We start from the raw sequence: 20,767 nt of genomic DNA on the forward strand, positions 1-20,767 counted from the left end.
CGGAGGGGCGGCACCTCCAGCGCAGGGAGGTGGTTCTCGCCGCAACGAGGTGCAGCCACAGGCGGCCCCTCGAGGAACTGAATGGTTTGGGGAGTTGTAGATCCACAGGAGATCGCTGATGTCCCTAAACGGTGCGCCGAGTGTTCATTCCCGCCCCTTTACTTTCTCCGCTGCTGGGAAATCAATTCGAAATTTAGTCACCCCGGCACACTGTAGAGCTCCTGCTCGTAAATCTATTAGGTTGGCGGCCAGGAGATATGTGCTTCTTAGTGAGTATCCGCATGAGTATTAACTCGGTACCTTTTGGGACCTCAGCAGGGCCACCAGGTATCCCGCAGTACAGGGCCCAGAGTCCACGTAGAAAGCCATATTTGTCCGCACGGAGTTGTCTATGCCAAAATACCTGCAAGCTAACCTATTGAGAAAAGTTTCATTGGTTCCCCGTGAAATCTACAACGCAAGAGCTTCGCAGGCGTATTTATAGTAGATTTGGGCAGCCTACTCTAGGTCTTCTCATTGGGTCGAAGCAAAGTAAAAAGCAGCCAATGAAAAGCCAGACCTGCAAGTAGCTTTTACATTCTCATTTGTGACGACACACTAAAATTAATCCAATCGGGAACGAAATCTTGCTAACCTCATTTGAATACCGCATCTATAAATAAACGGGGCTTCGGAGCTCCCGATTATTTTTCTAGCTCTTAGTTCTACTGTTCTAAATTGACGTTAGGATGCCTGAGCCCACCAAGTCGGCTCCGGCCCCGAAGAAGGGCTCCAAGAAGGCGGTGACCAAGGCGCAGAAGAAGGACGGCAAGAAGCGCAAACGCAGCCGCAAGGAGAGCTACTCGGTGTACGTGTACAAGGTGCTGAAGCAGGTGCACCCCGACACGGGCATCTCGTCCAAGGCCATGGGCATCATGAACTCGTTCGTCAACGACATCTTCGAGCGCATCGCGGGCGAGGCGTCTCGCCTGGCGCACTACAACAAGCGCTCGACCATCACATCCAGGGAGATCCAGACCGCCGTGCGCCTGCTGCTGCCCGGGGAGCTGGCCAAGCACGCCGTGTCCGAGGGCACCAAGGCCGTCACCAAGTACACCAGCTCCAAGTGAACGTGCCATGTAAGCATCCTGTCCTCAACCCCAAAGGCTCTTTTCAGAGCCACGCATGCTCTCAATAAATGAGCTGTAATCCTTATACCGAGAGCTATTTAAATCTGGCTAAGACTTTAATTTCCAAGTCTGTGTAGCAAATATGTTTTCCGGTTAGAATATCCACCAAAAATTAAGCGCTCACAACAAAAACGGTTCTGTACAGGCATTGTTCCTTTAGTTTCACAAAACTAAATATCAATTTTAAGTGGAAATACCGTTCCAAGGGTAGAGGTTTCGTTTCCGTGTTTGGAGCTCCAAATTAATTGTGATGTTCAAGGACTTGGAAAGGCTCTCTTTACCTGATGCAGAAAGGGTAGTCTGAAAACTTTGTTCTGCTCAGAGCTTTTCTTTTTTTTAGCTTATAGATAGGTAATACTGAAAAAAGCTGGAGACAGTATGAGTTTTCACGGAAATCTTACATAGGCTTTTCTGGGAACTTTGCAACTGCTCCCCTTCAGCTGGCGGGGCCAAGGTGGGGGGGCGGGTGCATGGGGGGAGTCTGTGCTGTAATCCAAGGGCACAGAGGGACAGGAAAGGGAACTTGTCCTGTCTTAGGCCTTCAAGTCCCATCACCTACTATAGCTTCTCTTCTAGGAAGTCCTGTTTAAATGTTTAGTCTTCTGACAGCATTTAGCTGTAAAGCTCTCCAGGTCACGAGAGAGAAGCCCACTACTCACTCCCATAAGGTGTCTGGCCGACTGGGCAATAGTTACCCCAGGACCGAGGGCCCCTTCTCAGTACTCTGGACTCATTCCCTCTGTCCATGGGAGGCAAGGACTGAGGAGGGAGAAAAGGAAGGGAAGCCCTCCCTAGCAGGATGTCGCTTCTTCTGCACAAGGTCCTGTGGCACAAAAGGTTCCTGCTGCTGGGCAATGGATTATTGTGGGGAAAAGAAATCTGGGGAAAGAAGCTGTGGAGCTAGAGGAAGGGCCAGGAGGAAAGCAACCAATGGTTCTGAGTTCACCAAGAACACTGATGAGAAATCTTTCGTGGTGTAGCTGACAACCTCACCAGTTACATCCTCACAGTAGGATGAACTGGAAATGAACACACACACGTGCCCATACCCACACTCACCATGGATAATTGCAAAAACAGTGTGCCCTGAGTCTGGGTGCTGAGCGAGGTAGATTCTGCCACCGAGAATTTGGACTACAACTCACTTGTTTCTGCCATTAAAATCACAGAGATTCAGAACACCCAGCCTGAGAATTAATTTAGGAATATCCCAAGTTCAATTTACACCCCTGAGCACCTGGAAAATGCAAATACAGATCCTCTGTAGAGGTCTCAACAAATCCCCACAGTTAAGATAACAAAGAGCATGCAGGAGCAAGTTCAAAACCAAAATCAACACACAATTCAACAAGACACTGATCAAGAATAAGAGAAGCACACAATTGGAAACAAAAGGAATAAAAAGAAACAGACTTCAGATTGCTTACTTTAATATATTTTAAAAAGTGGAGGGCGGGGCGCCTGGGTGGCTCAGTAAGTAGGTTAAGACTCTGCCTTCCTCTCAGGTCAAGAACCCAGTGTCCTGGGATCTAGCTCCAAGTCAGGCTTTCTGCTCAGTGGGGAGCCTGCTTCCCCCCCTCCCCGCCCCAGCCTGCCTCTCTGCCTACTTGTGATCTCTCTCTGTCAAATAAATAAACAAAATCTTTAAAAAATATTTTTTAAAAAAGGACTGTTTGAAATATGCTGAGGGACTAAGAATAAAAAGAATTTTTCAAAAAGATTTGAAAGAAAAAACAAATTCTACAAATGAATCTATCTGTATATTAACCATAAGAAAATTAAAATTGAAGGCTTGCTGGATAGGCCAAATAGTCAACTGACCCCAGATGAAGAATTTACATGGACTCTGTAAGCAGAGTTGATCCAAAATGTGGGGAGAAAAATGTGAAAGTAATTTAAAAGATCTGGGATTAGGAGTAAATTTAGCTACCATATGTCTAATCAGGGTACCAGAAAGAACCAGAGAGAATGGTACTGGTGTGAATGTTCAAAGATCATAGCTGAGACTTTTTAAGAGTTGGTGGATTACACATGTAATGAAAAATGAAATAGAGTGAAACTCATACAACCAATGCGGGGATATGCTGTTACACTGTAAACTAAGCCCCATAAATTCTCCCAACAAATGTAAGGCCGATGTTCACAAGGTTCTGCTTTCTAATCGCTTCTGGCACATGACATCAGACTGAAAAACTGTTATAAATTCGGGGGGTAGGGGGATTGAGAAATTGATTATTTACATGTACCTTATATCTATTTGATTACTAAATTTTGTCAAATCTAATCAATATTTAATGATTTAAAGGCCTGTTTTCATTTTCATTACACATAATACTATCTCTAGCAAATCAAAAGTTTTATATTCTTTCCTCTATTTCTGTTAATTACTTTTATCACGTTACTGCGTTAGCTAAAATCACAAACTACTTGCCATGTTAGGTGTGCTAGCAGACATCACTGTCTTTGACTACCTTCTCATGGAAGTGGCTTTGGTAGGTCATGCCTTGTGAAAACCTTGTTTGCCTGCATGCAAATGTGAGCGTGTAATCTGTATGTGTTGATTAGTTTCCTTCTAAATATATTTGAAGAGTTCTTATTAGTAATGCTGTGTGAACTGTTGCATTTGATGGAATCATGTGCTTTTCCTCCTTTATGCTGCTCCAAAGCAGTACAGGTAGATTTCCTAGTGTCCCTCCATACTTGCATTAATTTAGGAATATCCCAAGTTCAATTTACACCCCTGAGCACCTGGAAAATGCAAATACAGATCCTCTGTAGAGGATCTGGGATACTTGCATTCCCAGGCCAAATTTTATTTCAGGAAATTAATTTCAGGAAATTAGACTACACTGACCATTACCCACAGAGACAAAAACCAATCAAACTCCCACATAATGTCCTGAGGGACTTTTCCTGAGATTGTAAGGGATCAAACAGTGGTCTGTTCAGTTGCATAAAACCAGCACGTTGCAGGTACTTAGAGAAAATACTGGATTAACTGAATGAATTCATCTGAGAACTCCTAACCAGCTACCTGTACAGCAAATCTCCCATTCATGATGCTTGTAGGAATGTCCAACAAAACTGACAGGTGTGAGAAAAAAAACAAAAGTGAAAATAAATACAATAGAAAGGAACAGCCCTAGAAAATACTTTGGCTTATGAAAATATAAGAAATTAATAATATGGAAAAATATAAATTAATAAAATTTGCAGTTGCACAAGAAGTTAAAGCTAAATTAATATATTTCAAAGGTAGAATTTGAATTGATGAATGAGTCATACTTAAAAATAACCTACCATGTTCAAAGTGCAAGGTAACAGATTAAGAGGTAGCAAAGGGATGTTTTAAAAGAAGAAATTAAAGAGCATAATTTAGTCATGAAGACCTTTAAGGAGATCCTTGACACATGTCAAAATTCCCTATTCAATTGTACCATGGCAATGATTCAGAATATTTCTTATAAATCAGTCATTTAAGAGGTAGTCATAGAATGTCTCTGGGCCAGGCACTAGAGATATAAAGAGAGATGAAGTTGTTCTTGACCTTCTGGAGCCCTTAGGTTTATAGACCATCAAAGAAACGTATAGCTAATTGCTTGCTTTTTTTTTTTTTTTTTTTTTTTTTTTTTAACTCATAAGCCACTAAGACCTAAAAAAGTATTTATCACTCTGTGGAAATATGCTGGCAGGTGAAAAGAAGGGGGTTCATATGGAAACTACAAAAATCATTAAATTAAGGCAAAATATTCATCCAAATATGTAAGCAATAAACAATATAGTAATACTAATATCGTTATGATATAGTGCAAAGTTAAGGAACAGTCCCATTAGACTGCCCTCGTGTCTGACATCCAAAACCATCCTCCTATTTGGTAATTCTCACAGATGGCTCACAGAATTCACTAAAAGTTATTATAGTCAAGGTTGGGGTTTATAATATCAAAAGGATACTGATTAAAAACAAGCTAATTTCACTCCTATATGGAATTTTAAGAAACAGAACATAGAGAAAGAGAAGAAATAAATAAAATAAGATGAAAACAGAGAGGGAGACAAACCATAAAACACTCAACTCTAGGAAAGGAAGTGCGGGTTGCTGGAGTGCAATGGGTGAGGGATTTGATTTGGTGAGTGGGTGATGGGCATTATGGCGGCCACTTGATGGAATGAGCATTGGGTGTTCTATGCAACTGATGAATCACTAAATTCTACCTCAGAAACTAGTAATACACAATATGTTAACTAAATTAAATTTTAAAGTTTTTTTGTTTGTTTGTTTTATAAGCCAAGGTAAGAGGCACATGAACAGAGTCTCTAAGGGGTCCCAACTCAGAGCTTCTAGTAATCCTTTTCCTTTGTGGGTATGAGGAGTGTTAATGCCTCCTGCAACACAACATTACAACAACACAATACATACTGCCAACCACAGGCCTTTATCATATAAATATGGTTGACTGTTGACTGTCCACATGCACAATCTTTTAGCCTGCAGACCCTCTGCAGATAGTCCCAACACCACATGGCCCAAAGCTCCCAACACAAAGGACATTATTACACTCTCCCATGCAGTCCAAGACCTCTTCCTAAACAGATACTCTTATCCTGCAGGGCATTCCAAGGGCCCAGACATCAGCTCCCAGCAAAGGGCAAAGGCCACACCTTCCTTTGGAAAACGTTAGTGCTTTACTACACACATAGTCCTAAGAAAATCCACATTTTTATGAGTTAGATATCTGTCATTGACCATAACTTGAATTCTCCAACTATCTGTTTTGATGGTTCTGTCCCATAGTTTTGGCTATTTAGATCGACTGTGAACCCAAAAGTTTTATACGGAGTGTTCTTACTGAAGGCTGTTTTTTGTACTTTATTCAGATGAACGGCTTCAGCAGTCTCCTCCTTGACTTATACTCCCAACTGCCTTCCAAACCCTGGCTGCAGGAAAGAAAACTGAGAAGTGGAGATCCTGTTGGGGAAAGTTCTGAGTTCCTGACCTTCATTTTGCTGGCATGAGTGCGTGGCGCTACACGCGCGAAAGGCTCTCTTTGCTTTACTTGAACAGCAGCATTTGAGTGACTTTTCCTTTCATAACCATGACACCTGCTACCATGGATAGGGAACAGGAATTGTGGAAAAGTGAAGGACTAACGTTTTAGAATTTTGTCTAAAAGTTCAACCATGAAGGTTAAGCTGTGTTTCGTAAGTACAAAACATTATGTCTCACAACCAAGTTACGGCTACATTTTAGGAAAGACAAAGGAGCATAGGGGGAAGAATAAAGGTGAGAGAAATGGAGAGACTCAGAAAAAACAGAAGAAAATGGCTACTATGAAAGGAGAGACAGAGCCTGAAGACCCAAGAGAAGCCAGAGAATGCTAGTCGGAGAAAGCTGAAAGGGAAAAGAGCGAGATGAGGGGATAGACCTTGTCATGTTTGGGATGCTTCATCTGGGTGTACCACCTGTTACACACGAAATACTCCCCACATTTCTCGGGTGTTGGGGTGAGTGGATGGATTACAATGCTACCACATCTGGGAGACACTCTCTGACCAGCACAAGATGGCGCCCTTCTATCCCATTCTTAACTTATTCTGTTCATTCTTCTTCATTACACTTAGCAAAACTGACATGAATTTGAGTGTTATTTCCTCCTCCCATTCTCTAGACTGTAAGCTCCACTGGATAGGGTTAGATTTTATGCTGCTGACTCCCTAAGGTCTAAGGCTGTTCCAGACACATGGTTGGCTCTCAATGATGATTTGCAGTAATCATAACTAAAGGACACAGGCATCTGTAACAAAAGAGAGACGCCAGAGCTGAGTTGTTGCAATGGCTCAGCAGAATGAGTGACCCCGTTTCTAAGTCTCACTTTCCCCATTTATAGTAAAAAAAAAAAAAAAGAGTATCATATTATACCTTAGAATTATTTTAAGGATTGAGGTAAGTCATGCAAAGCTTTAAATCAGGCGTGGATATTTTGTAATCACTTAACAACTGTTAGTGACTATTACATTTTCCTTGTCATTGAATTAAAATGAGAATTAGAGTAGCCAATTCTCTTCAGGTCAAAGACTCAAGGAAAATCTGAGCCTTTGAACTACTTGAATACCAAGTAGTTAAATCCCCAACAAAGATAGTTGGAGTTTTGGAACAAAGACCATTTTATTCAGGAATATCTCTTGACTAAACACGATGTGACTCATTATCTGATCATGCAAACGATGACTAAAGTGTAGGTAGCATTTAAAGAGAGTTATATGAGCACACGTAAAAACAACTACGTGTCTTGTATACCAAATGTTAATGCTGATGGCAAAAACACCTAACAAACTCTTTATTTCTTCAGTTAGGAGAGACTTATGAATGCAGAGAAAAAAATGAATGCAAACAGTAAAGGAATCAGCTCATAGAAGTTACGAAGTATGAAAAGTGATCTGCCTGAGAATGATTGGTTAATGTTAATATTCTGCCCAGATCCAATCCTGGTTTGCTGTACATTGCCTCATCAGGAGAGCCTTAGCTAAGTGGAGGAGCCCAAACAGTGTTTGGCTTTTTCATTTTATTTTTTGTTTTTATTGCAAAAATAGAATTTACTTCCTTACAGGCCCAGCGACTGGGAATTCGTTATTTACCACGAGTACCTTTGATGGAGAAGTCTAAGTGAGGGCCACACGTCTGTAGATGAGATGTTATGAGTAATAAAATCTGGAGACATAGAATTCTGCATTCAGTGTCGAGTCCAATCCTTCTCCTAGATCTCGCCTTTCCAGACATACAATTTATTTTTCCCTTTATCCTCTGGCGTCCAAGTCTCAGTGGGTAAGACCTAAGCCCTGTGGAAGGTAAACGGCTTGGTTTAGCTCAGCTGCCATTGGCGGAGTCACCCCCAGCATCGGAACTAAGGGAAACGCGACACTTCAAAGCAGTCCCAAACTCCAGCGTGCACCCAATCACCTAAAGTAGTCTGTAAACTACTGGGCCCCGCCTCCCGGATCCTGACCCGCTAGATCTCTAGTCAGATCCGATTGTTTGCATTTCTCTATTACCCAGGTGCTGCTGATGCTGCCGGTCCGGGGACTCGCGCCAGAGAACTGAGATTTCAACCAGAAGAGGGGATTTCCTTGAAATACTAGTACCAAACACCAACGCAGTCACACTCAGGTGTAAACTGGAACTGAAGAGCCCTACCAACTGGCAACGGACACTGTCACCCTCCCCGCCCGCGCAAGCGTGCTGCGGCCCGGCAAGCCCCGCCCCCTTATCACCGTCTCCTGGCCGCGCCCTCCACGCCGTCCCCTCATTGGGCCGTTTCTCCGCACCCGTCCCGCCCATTGCCCCAACGAGCCTTACGGTCACATTACGTTCTTCCGGCTCCCACGCGTGGTCGCGCGCCTTCTGGCTGCTTCCGGTCGTCTTCGGCTGGGCGTGTTTCCGCGGCGCCCCCTGCTGGTGCTCAGAGGCTGGTCACCCGGGCTGGCAGAGCTGAGGCTGGACCTTCGCCACAGGACACTGGGCGGTCCGCAGAGAAGGGCGCCGAGCCGAGTGCTGTCCTGCCCGAGCAGCAGGACAGCAGTGTCCCGTGGTCCCTCCTGCCCGGCTGTGGGTGAACCGGCCTCGTCCCTCTTGTGCAGTGGCCGAGGGACCCTCACGGGATGTCCGCGGAGCAGCGGGCTTGCACACCCGGTACTCCTAGTCTGCAGATTTCTAGAGCATTTCGTGTGCGCTTATATGTATGTGTGTGGGTAATACCCTACTTGGTAATTCTGTTTTGTTTTAATTTCATGGTCAGGTGCACGCAGTCCTCCATCCATTAGGCACAGTGGGCACAAGCCCCAGGGTACTTTTTGAGGCGCATCAAAATTTTAATTTCTTCCGAAGTCAGAAGATAAATATAAACTGTGATATTGACCAAAACGCTCTAATATAGAATGTCAATAAATTAAGCTTTATGTAATTTTAACAATGTTATTAATTGTTATTATTTTAGTGGAGGAAGAGGTCCAAGAAGTCAGAAGTCCCTACGTTCCACAAAAGACAGTGAAGCCTTGGGAGCAGGTAACACTGTCCTTCCCAGTTATTTTTATTTACCTTAAAAACACGTTTCTAGTTGTTCGCAAATACGCAGATACATTTCCCAGCTCTTTCCAGATGTGAATCGTGTAATCCTCATAACACACTTGTGAATTATTATCCCAATTACCCGCATGTATATGGAGTCATCTCAATCTTAAAATTATACTTACTCCATGTCATAAGGTTAGTAAGTGGCAGGGGGGATTCTGATTTTGACCCGGGGTCCTTGCCCTAACGCACTACACTAAAGACATCTCTTGGTAACCTTAAATTCGCAATTAATTCAATTCACAACAGGTAAAGTTTAGACCAAACTCTAGCCAGGCTACTCTGACCCCTCTTCTCAGCCTGACTTATAAACACTGGAACAAATATTAAAATAGTTTTAACAGATCAAGACTATATCCCTAAGACCACCCTAGCCCCTCTTAAAGTACCTGTCCTAAATCAAAACCTACCATTCTTTACTTTTTTTTCCTCTTTTCTTTCTCTTTTTTCTTTCTTCCCTTTCTTAGAATCTTCTTCACTGTTTTTGCTCACAAATGTGCATTTTACAATGTTACCAAAACTTAATGCACTTTTGTGGCCTCACATTAAAACTTTAGTTTATTCTGGAATTTATGAACATCCTAGCATATGGCGTTATCACAAAACAGAAACATAGTACAGTGTATGTCTGCCTCTTAAATGAAATCAATCTTGTTTTATGTCCTCCAAGGACATTTTATAGTTTATTCATATAGATTTGGATTTTTTTTCTTTGACGTAGACTCCTTAGACTCTGAAATACTGGTGGAAATGATGTCTGGTTTTCCTGCTTCGTTTCCAACAAGGGTATTGTTAATATATACAAAAGCCATGAATTGTATGTGGTGATCATATATCCACTAATCAATCCTATTGTGCTCTATTAGATCAAATTGTTTATAGAGTCTTGTGGCTTTCTTTAATGACATTATTTTCAAAAGCTAAAGATAACAGTTTTTCCTTGTTGAATTTTTCTCTATCCTTTTTATACTTCTTGTCTCGTGGTGCTATCTGGGCCTTGGTGCCATGTGGAATGGGGGTAGTACCACAGAACTTTTGTCCTTTTTTTTTTTTTTAACTTTTCAGGAATCTGAAAATTGTGCCATTATATGTTATGCTCACTGTAGCTACTCCATATAAAATGAACATCTACTCCCTCTTGTTCTAGTTTGTTGAAAACATGTATGATAAAAAATTATTCTATTCTAGCAAATAATTTCTCAGTATCTATGGAGATGACCACAGTTTTACACTACTAATATCTTACACTGGCAGATTTATGATGTTAAACTTTTCTCCACTCTTGGAATAAGCTGCATGATATACTGTTATATGTTAAATAATATAACTTCCTGGATTCCATTTGCTTGCTTTTTAAATGGAGCTTTTCTTAAAGTATATGTTCATAAGTAAGACAAAACTATGATTTTCTGTCTTTTTTTTTTGTATTGTTCCTGTTCAGTTCTGATAATAGGTTATAGATTTTCAGAAGAAAAAAGGTAAGAGATCTATTTGGTTTATGGATCATTCCTATTTTTTCTATTAATTTTTCTTTTTAAATTTTAAAACTGACAAATTAAAAATAATATGTCAATGTAAAAATCCATGGGAATTTAGAAATACTTAGATCTCATAAGAGTTCAAGAGGGTTGGTGGGTATAAAAGCAGCACATAACAATTCATGACCTTTCTATACATGAGCAATGGCCTATCTGGAATTGAAATGAAAAACCCAGACATCATTCACAACAGTACAACAGATTCTAAGGATTCTAAGTCCGATTCTCAATCTACTCCCACTTTTATTCTAGCTTTTTTAGTTGAATATCTAGTTTAAGTATCTTCAGTGTTTCTTGTTCCTGAACATATGTATTTAATATTATATATTTCCCTTTTAATACCACTACAAATATATTCAACAGTTTTATATATATTATTCCCATTCATATATATCTCAAAATATTACATAGCTGCCCTCATGATATGCATTCTAATCCATGTGTTTAGAAGTGTGCTTTTAGTTTACAAGCATTTGATATTGTTTTATTTTTACCTTTTTTAACAACATAGTGATTTAACAAGTCTATACATTATGCTGTATTTACCACAAGTGTAGCCACCATCTGTCGGCATACAAGCTATTACATTACAATACCATCGGCTATATTCCCTATGCTGTACCTTTCAGCCGCCTGATTTATCTATTCCACAACTGGAAACCTGTTCCTCCCCCTCCCCTTTACCATTTTGCCCATCTCCCCATTTTTCTCCCCTCTGGCAACCATCAGTTTGTTCTCTGTATTTATGGGTCTGTTTCTGCTTTTTTGTTTCATTGTTTGTTCATTGGTTATGTCATTCAGAGTCTTATATAAGTGAAATCATATGGTATTTGTCTTTCTCTGTCTGGCTTATTTCACTTAGCATAATACCCTCTAGGTCCATCCATCTATCATATTGTCACAAATGGCAAGATCTCATTCTTTTTTATGGCTAATATTACATTCTACATATGGACACACTCCACACATATATACACACCCACATCTTCTCTATCCACTCCTCTATGCATACATAGATGCTGCTTCCGCATCTTTGCTATTGTAAATGGTGCTAAAATAAATATAAGGGTGTATGTATCTTTTCTAGTCACTGTTTTTGTTTTCTTGGGTAAATACTCAGTAGTGAAATTGCTATACCATATGGCATTTCTATTTTTAAGTTTCTGAGGAAACTCCATGCTGTTTTTCACAGTGGCTGCACCAGTTTACATTCCCACCAACAGAGCATGAGGGTTCATTTTTCTCCATATCTTCAACACTGGTTATTTCTTTTTTTTTATTTTAGGCATTCTGACAGGTGTAAGGCAGTATCTCATTCTGGTTTCTTTGTATTTCACTAATGATTACGGATTTGAGCATCTTCTCACATGCCTGTTGGTCATTTGTGTCCCTTCATTGGAAAATGTCTATACACATCACCTGTCCATTTTTCAATCTTATTTTTATTATTGGTGTTGAGTTGTATAAGTCTTTATATTTTGTGGATATTAACAACTTACCAGACATACCATTTGCAAGTATCTTCTGCCATTCAGCAGGTTGCCCAGCACCATTTATTGAAGAAAAAGTCATTTCCCCATTGTATATTCTTGCCTCCTTTTCTTAGATTAATTGGTTTTTTGTTGTTGTTGGTTACCCTCTCTGTGTAAAAGACTTTTATTTACATGTAGTCCCAAGAGTTTATTTTTGCTTTTGTTTTCCTGGCCTCAGGAGATAGGGCTAGAAAAATGTTGCTATGGCAAACAGAGATTATCAAAGAGATTACTGCATATGATTTCTTCTAAGAGCTTTAAGGTTTCAGTTCTCACATTTAGGTATGTAATCCATTTTTAGTTTATTTTGGTATATTGTATAAAAAGTGGCCCACTTTTGTTCTTTCATATGTAGCTCTCCAGTTTTCCCAGCACCATTTATTGAAGAAAGAGTCATTTCCCCATTGTATATTCTTGCCTCCTTTTCTTAGATTAATTGGCCATAAAAGTTTGGTTTATTTCTGTGCTCTTTATTCAGTTCCTTTGATCTGTTTTTGTGCCAAGACCATACTGTTTTGATTATTATAGTTTTGTAGTTTTTTCCTGAACTCTGAGATTTTGACACTTCCAGCTTTACTCTTCTTTCTCAAGATTGCTTTGGCTATTTGAGGTCTTTTATGGTTCCATACAAATTTTAAGATTATTTATCCTAGTTCTGTGAAAACTACTGGTAGTACTTTGTCAAGAATCACAGTAACTCTGTAGATTGCTTTGAGTAGTATGGATGATTTAACGATAGCAATTCCTCCAATCCATGAACATGGAATGTATTTCCATTTGTGTGTGTCATCTTTCATTTCCTTCTTCAGTAATTCTTGGTTTTCAGAGTACAGGCCTTTTGCCTCCTTGGTTAGGTCTGTTCATTGGTATTTCTATACCTATTTTCTTTAACGATGTACATTTAGAAGTATGCTTTTAGTTTCCAAGCATATGAGATTGTTTTATTTTTACTATCTTTAAAAAGTCCTTTCTTTTGCCCTTCAGTTAGATTATGACAAAAGAGTGCAGGATATATGAAACTGATATTTTTATATGTATTGTTACCTTTTCTGAAGCCAGTGTTGAAAATTTGAAGTTATTAAATGTGTACTTTGAAAAATTCAGGGATTTTCTATGTGTTAAATGAAGGAATCACAGATTGATGAAGTTAGTTCATCCTGTTGTTCAATCTTCTATAACCATAAACATTTTCCTTGGTTATTACATGAATTTCTGAGAGTTGTATATTGAAAGCTTGCCCTACAATTATAAATTTGAAGATCTTCTACTGATTCTGGAAGTTACTGCCATACACAGTGGCTATGTGATCAGTGCCTCAAGGCCCTAAAGGTTACATCTTATCAGTGGATTTTTATCTTATTATTATGGACTATAGCTCTTTTTCAGTTTTAGTAGTTCTCTTTCATGTTGTTGTTGTTTTAATACACCTGGTTTTGATTGTCCCTTGCTCCTTGACTGTATTATTTCATTTTTATTTCCTTAAGCTTTCAGTATTTTACAGTCTCTGGTAACTTCAATATAGGAAATTCTTTGGCTGAAGGAGAGGAGGGGATCTAAGGCCCTTTTTTTTGTTTGGAGGGATGACTCTTCAAAGTGTTTTCCTCCTAGATTAGGTCACATTTATTATGAGTCTATATTTGGACACCCCAAATTCCTAGGCGGTGCCTGACATATAATATGTGCTCAAAAAACAACTTCTGAATAAGAAAATAAACCTATATGTACAGAAACTTGGGTTCAAGGTGCTTCCTCCTGAAGGGGTTTAAGTTTGCCTTCAGGTGGCACTAGAGGGCGCTCAAACCCACAGCACTTTAATTTCAGGAAGCTTTGTAGAAATTCTAGACTCTTGAGTAGGTCTGCCCTAGATCTTTGTGGCAAATTTCCTCTCTCCTCCTCCACAGACCCCTGCAGAGAGGAACCGGTTTTCTTTGTAGGGATCTTTGCTAGATTCTCCCCACGCCTGTACGCCTGTGTTTTCTCAAAGAGCCCTGGTTCTGTGCTAGGTGTCTCCAGTTCAGTTAAAAGGCCTAGAACCCTCTTTTCCCCAAGAGGCTGCCATTAATTGACAGAAGTGCAGTATCTTAATATTTGCCTCCAGGGAACCCAATCTCATGTGTTTATTAGTCAGGCTTCAGCTCCTGGGTATGTATTGTTCTGGGAGATCTGGGGAGTTTTCCTTGGTTTCTTGTTATCTGGGCCATGATGTGCTAGGATGTGTTTGCCATTTATCAAGTCCTTGGCTATTTTGCTTCAAGATTGCTTTCCAGAATATCTTGTTGTCCACACTGGAACCAAAAGTCCTTACAGTGTACCTCTCTATCCCCACTAATAGTTGAGCCTTAAAATTTGTTTAATATTAATACTGCTATACTTGCTGTTCCCCTCATCCCTATTTTTTCTATATTATTATTGTTTAAATCCATGCATGATTTTTTTTTCCAGACCCAAATAAGAGGAAGACATTCTAATGCACATTTTGTGTGTAATACAAAATGTGCATTATTATAAAATTTATTATAAAAATGTGGTAAACATCACAAAATGATAAAACATTGTATGTATTCCAGAACTCTAGCATAATGCTTTTCTGAGAAAGGCAAAGAAAAACTTGTAAAACTTTCATGACACCACAATCATAGAGCAAAATAAATAAAAAATATTATATGGAAGTTAATATCTACCATAACTTTGGAGATACATTTTATGTAAACCTAAAAAAAAAAATCACTGTTCTTGGATCTGGAGACAATTTTTATAGATAATGAGCCCACCAGAGCATACTTATAGACTTTGCTTTTAAATTAATGATTTGTAATGCCTCATCATCAAATATTCACTGCTTAGAGGGGTTTAGAACAATTGAGATTCAGGAGCTCTATGGGGACAATTTTCATGTTATCCAACTTGTATTTCTATCATAATTATTATATTTCAGTAATCTCATTTCAGATTACATTAAAACCAAATGTGTCTAATATTTTTACATTTTGAACTTTTTTATTTATTTATTTTTTATAAAGATTTTTTTTTATTTATTTATTTGAGAGAGAGAGACAGTGAGAGAGAGCATGAGCAAGGAGAAGGTCAGAGAGCGAAGCAGACTCCCCATGGAGCTGGGAGCCTGATGTGGGACTCGATCCCGGGACTCCAGGATCACGCCCTGAGCCGGAGGCAGTCGTCCAACCAACTGCGCCACCCAGGCGTCCCCATTTTGAACTTTTTTAAATAACAGACCCAACAAGATTGAAATGAGATGTCATTGATTGTAACTGACAATATTGATCTTTATGTGACACTTTGATCCTGGAAAACAGCAATGATTAGAGGAATACCCCTCAACCTTTGTGCTCCAAAAACAAGGAATCTTGTTTTCCCCTTATGACTTAGATACACTCACGGATGAAATTTTGTTTACCTATGACAAGGCCAGACAAGACCCTCCAATTCCCATTCTTTGCCTCATAAACAATTAGCTGAACCACTTGTCCCCATTCACTAATCAGAACAATATGCTTGTCCACCAAACTTCTGTTATATTTTCCCCACTTCCCAGACCCCTGGGCTTTGACTTGCCCTCAGCCTCCTAAGGGTCCCTCCTCAGAACTGGCTGGCCCCAGGGTAAAAGATTTTCTGATTTGCATTCTGATTAAGGCACTTTTTTTTTTCCACCCACCTTCCTATACTCAGGTTCTTTCTAGACTTGTTTACTCTTCCCTCAACAAAACCCCTTTTGCCTAACCTTGTAGAAGCTTGCAGATCTGTTGCAATGGTCACAATTTCTGTATTGCAATAGCCCCTTTCAGCCCGTCAGTAATCCTTTCCCCAAAAGTCTTTCCTTACAAAATCATGATCATTTTAACACAACTCTTGGGTTATTTTGTTTGCATATATATTGTTTGTGTTCACTAAATTCATGTAGGCATGGAATAAAGACAACAGTTCGGGCCAGTCCTCACTACTTTTCAATATCATAGAGGCCAAGTTTATCTGTTTCAGGTTCACACATTTAATTTAGTGGCATGGTGATTTAGACCCATGATTTAAATCCTATAAACCCAGTGGTTACACTTGTGGGGCAAATTGTCTGGAGCGATTGACCTGTTGCTCTTATGTTACCCTTCATATTTGTCCCAAATTGGAAATAAATCAGACCACAAAGGTCTTGTGTTTCCAGGCAGTGTGTTAAAAATGATCACATATTTGCAAAAAGAAATTCCCTTTTCTGAGTGCAATCTTATGGGAAGAAATTTTTGAGTAAAGTTAGAGAAAATCATCACTCCTAAAATGGGCTCTACAGTGTTGGCTCTAGTCTGTGGCTTTCAACTTTACCCACAATGAAAAATATATTAAATTTTCAAATGGTAAATGAATAAAGAGGTAGAATTAGTGTTACAGGATTTTTTTCTCCGATAGTGCCCACGGTCCTTGGTCACACCACTCTGAAGAATGAGAGGTAGACCAGACAGACTGGTGGGCAGCAAAGCACAGTTTATTGAGTGACAGCAAAGCAGCTATCAAGGTGGGAGGGGACTCGATGTGGTTGCCCCAGAGTTTCTAAGTCTAGGGGTTTTATGGGGTTGTTGCCGGGCTGTTTCAATCTGATTAGCCCTTCCTGTGTCTGTGATCCAATAAGATTTTTCTCACCTATCTCTCTTACAGAAAAAGGTGGGAGGGTTCCTTCTAAGGTGGTATAAAACCGTTTTAAGCATTGTTTCCTCTTTGAGCGGGGCCCCTGGTCCCTGCCTGCCTTCCTTCCATTTATCCATCACTCATAAAGCTAATTTAAGCTAACAAATAAAACTAATGGCAAAGCTTAGATAACAAGTGATCCTAGACAAAGAATTGAAAAGGGTGACCTTGGTTTTTAATGTGGGAAAGAAAAGGGAATCTAGTAATAATATATGGTCGTTTATGCCCTTTTTTATGGGGCACTCCACATGGGTGAAGATACAAGCAACTGTATGGACAGCTCCCTAGAATAGTGCTTCCCACCCTGTACTGTGCACCCACATTTACCTGAGGATTTGGTTTAAAATTCAATCTGATTTTTAGCTCTGGGGTAGAGCTCCCTCGTGATTTGCTGGTGGCTGTTCAGTGACCAAAATGTGACTAGCCAGTCAGTATGGGGCGGGGGGTGGGGGGGTGGAGGCAGATTAAATTAACTGGAGACCAAGGATCAATGGGAAATGAGACTATTCCAGAATCCAGCCCAGCAAACGAAGTGAGTGTATCAGGCTATAATTAAGAAAACCCAGGGTTTCTGGGTGGCTCAGTTGGTTAAGCATCTGAGCTCCTGTTGGTCAGCTCTGTCCTATACTCACCCCTCTCTTCAAAGCCTGCTCTTTTGCCTCTTCTGAACTAGGAGTAACAGCCCAGCGTCCTCCATCATTCCTTGGTGGTATCCCTTAACCCTGCTCACAATATTCGAAATAGTCTCTTTATTATTTAACTCTTAAATATCTCCCCCTGCTTGTGCTCTCTTACCCCCCACCCCATGAATAAAGTTCTTTTTTTTTTTTTTTTTTAATAACTGTCTTAAATAGGGAGCTGAGGGTTCAAGTAAAGAACTAGCTGCCCAACAGTAAGGCGTGTGGTTATCCAGTAGCCTCAAGCTACTGGTTATCCAGTAGCCTGAGCTTCATCAGGATCTAGCTCAGGGGGACTATCTGAGGTCACTCCGGTCTTAGGACAGCTCCTGCTCCATCACTGAGCAAGCAGTAAAGGCGTTGGTCATTTTCCCTCAATTCAGAACTTCTCTGATGAACAGTGTGTCTAGAGAGTTTCTTATTGGGCTGACAGCCTCTTTACCATTTCTCTCACAGGTCAAAACCCAGATTCAAATGTAAAGATACAGCTTTCCCAGCAGCTGTGCCAGGATTGGCAAATCAGAGGCGTGACCTAGACCCGAGCTTTGCCTCTTTGGCAATTCGAAACACAAGAGAAAGTAACATCTAGTTTCTAAAACTAATTTAAAAAGTAATATGAAATGTTAATAAAGTAATCTGAACTTGTTACAAGGTTACCTGAAGAAATCGCCCTGAATGGGGAATAACTGCTCTCAGGATAAGACCAATGGAGAACAGAACTGGAGCCAATCATGAGCCTGCAGCCGCAGGAGGAGCCGACGAATCAATGATCGTGAAACGCATCCCTCATTTGCATACCACCGCCTACAAATAAGCAGGATCCTGGCTCGGGCTCCGTTTTCTCTTCTGCCAGAGGAAAGCGACTCAGCATGCCTGAACCCGCCAAATCCGCCCCGGCCCCGAAGAAGGGCTCCAAGAAGGCGGTGACCAAGGCGCAGAAGAAAGACGGCAAGAAGCGCAAACGCAGCCGCAAGGAGAGCTACTCGGTGTACGTGTACAAGGTGCTGAAGCAGGTGCACCCCGACACCGGCATCTCGTCCAAGGCCATGGGCATCATGAACTCGTTCGTCAACGACATCTTCGAGCGCATCGCGGGCGAGGCGTCCCGCCTGGCGCACTACAACAAGCGCTCGACCATCACGTCCAGGGAGATCCAGACGGCCGTGCGCCTGCTGCTGCCTGGGGAGCTGGCCAAGCACGCCGTGTCCGAGGGCACCAAGGCCGTCACCAAGTACACCAGCTCCAAGTGAGCTTGACAAGTAAGCGTCCTGTCATCCAACCCCAAAGGCTCTTTTCAGAGCCACATGTTTTCACAGGCAGAGCTGCGCACTATCAAGCGTTGTGCCCTCAGCTTGGGTTCACGTAGGCTAATGGGGACACTTGGGACACCATCCCGTGTGGTCCTGAGAGGAGTCCCCTGTGTGAACAGGGGGCCCGGTCGCGGAAACGAAAGCGCGCCGAAGAAGCCAACGCTCACTTCCCCAGCCCGTGCACCTCACGGGCACCTTCCCACTACCGCCGCCGGCGCGGATCCGCCTTTTCTCAAAGGTCGCCCGACAGGGTCTCCACAGCCAGAGTGAAATTCGAAAAGCCCGCCACCAGAAGGCGGGACTTCCTGTTCCGGTGGCTCCAGGCTTGCGCCCCAGGGACTCTGTAAGATTCTGCGACTCGGACCCTCCCCTGCCCCTACCCGCCGGCTTCCCTGCCTTTTCGAGTCCTGCCTGAGCGTCTGGTCCAGGTCTTTAAAATTTCTGTTAGGGGGCTGCAGCTCTGCAGGACTCTGGAAGGACTCTAAGGTTCTTACCAGTTGTTCATTGTGCTTTACCGCTTTCCTTCTGAAGCTGCTGTGATTAGGCGATCGTCATTACATTTGACTTTTTTAGAGTGTCCTGGAGAAGAATCCATTCACCCCTACTCTCCTCTCTGGCTCCCAGATGATCCCCCAGTGTCCTCCCAGACCAACACCCTCCAGTGCAGTCCCGGACTAAGAGGGCTGGGTGGCTCAGCAGCTCCCAGTCGGTCCTTGTCTGTGCGAGCTTCCTTCCAAGCCCTCCACCTGTCCTGTCTCCAGTCTTGGCCCCCGGCTCCGCTGAGCAGCTGTGTGTGGCAAAGGAGACAGGGACCGGGCCGGTCAGAGCCTGGAGAGCAGATGTGGACTCGGGCCATGCGTTTTAACATACTAATGCTGAACACCAAGGTCTGGAAGGCTGCTGTTTGTGATCACTTGATGCCAAAGACGCTAAACCGTGAAAGTTAAAAGCAGGATTTGTCTCCTTCCCTCATTTTCCAGGCACCGTGACCTAGAGGCTTCCTTCTGGAAGTTAGGTGAGAAAGACTGGCTTGCTTGCCCCACACCTGTAAGTGGAAATCCCGAATGCGTCCAAGAAGAGCCAACCGTCCTCCAGACACTCCCAGTCAGCCTCCCCAACCCGACTGTCCCCTCTCCCTCTTCTCTCAAGAAGAGCAAACTGAGCACAAAGAAACAACAAGAGTTTGTTTTCAGTTGCCAAATTACAGCTGCTCAACTTTTTCTGACCATCTTGATTTCAGTGTGAGATGATACTAAAAAGTCCTCTGTCCCTGGAGAATCTATGTTTCATTCCACAGGGAGAGTCGTGTAAGAAAGCATACTGGATCCTGTCTGATTCCCTCTGCCTTTCAGGGATCCCCCTACTGCATGAAACCGGAAATCCAGTTCGGTAGCCTACCCCTTACGGAAAACTCAAACCAAACCTCAGAGAATTCTCTTCCTCCTCTTATTTCTCTGATGTTTCAGGTTTGGTTTTTTGTTTTGATTTCATTTCATTTTTGTTTTGTTTTCATTCTTGCTTTTCCCCACGTTTTGGAATTCCCTGAGACCTCTCCAGCCTCCAGACCTTTGCAAATGTTCTCTTCCTGAAATGCCCCCGATTGCAACTTTGTCCCCAACACACACACACACACACACACACACACACACACACCCCGCAGTTATTGTTGTTGTTCTTTAATCAACTCACTTTTCAGTTCAATCAAAACGTTATTGGGGAAGCTGATC

The 20,767-nt window shown here is 41.7% G+C and overlaps 2 protein-coding genes across 2 annotated transcripts; both read left to right on the top strand.

Annotated features, from left to right (window-relative positions):
- The first annotated feature begins 663 nt into the window (after positions 1 to 663).
- Positions 664 to 7,897, top strand: LOC122914034 (histone H2B type 1-M). The gene is made up of 2 exons (XM_044260679.1): positions 664 to 1,118; positions 6,048 to 7,897. Exon 1 carries the CDS (start codon positions 729 to 731, stop codon positions 1,107 to 1,109), a length of 381 nt encoding a protein of 126 aa, XP_044116614.1. The 5' UTR covers positions 664 to 728; the 3' UTR covers positions 1,110 to 1,118; positions 6,048 to 7,897.
- Positions 7,898 to 18,591: 10,694 nt separating this feature from the next.
- Positions 18,592 to 20,072, top strand: LOC122914053 (histone H2B type 1-C/E/F/G/I). Its single transcript, XM_044260697.1, has 2 exons — positions 18,592 to 18,989; positions 20,021 to 20,072. Exon 1 carries the CDS (start codon positions 18,600 to 18,602, stop codon positions 18,978 to 18,980), a length of 381 nt encoding a protein of 126 aa, XP_044116632.1. The 5' UTR covers positions 18,592 to 18,599; the 3' UTR covers positions 18,981 to 18,989; positions 20,021 to 20,072.
- Positions 20,073 to 20,767: the final 695 nt, after the last annotated feature.

This window comes from Neovison vison, chromosome 1 (genome assembly GCF_020171115.1).
Source record: "Neovison vison isolate M4711 chromosome 1, ASM_NN_V1, whole genome shotgun sequence".
Taxonomy (NCBI): Eukaryota; Metazoa; Chordata; class Mammalia; order Carnivora; family Mustelidae; genus Neogale; species Neogale vison.

Coding starts and splice junctions, on each gene's coding strand:
- LOC122914053 (XM_044260697.1), top strand. CDS start 18,600: ATGCCTGAACCCGCCAAATCCGCCCCGGCCCCGAAGAAGGGCTCCAAG.
- LOC122914034 (XM_044260679.1), top strand. CDS start 729: ATGCCTGAGCCCACCAAGTCGGCTCCGGCCCCGAAGAAGGGCTCCAAG.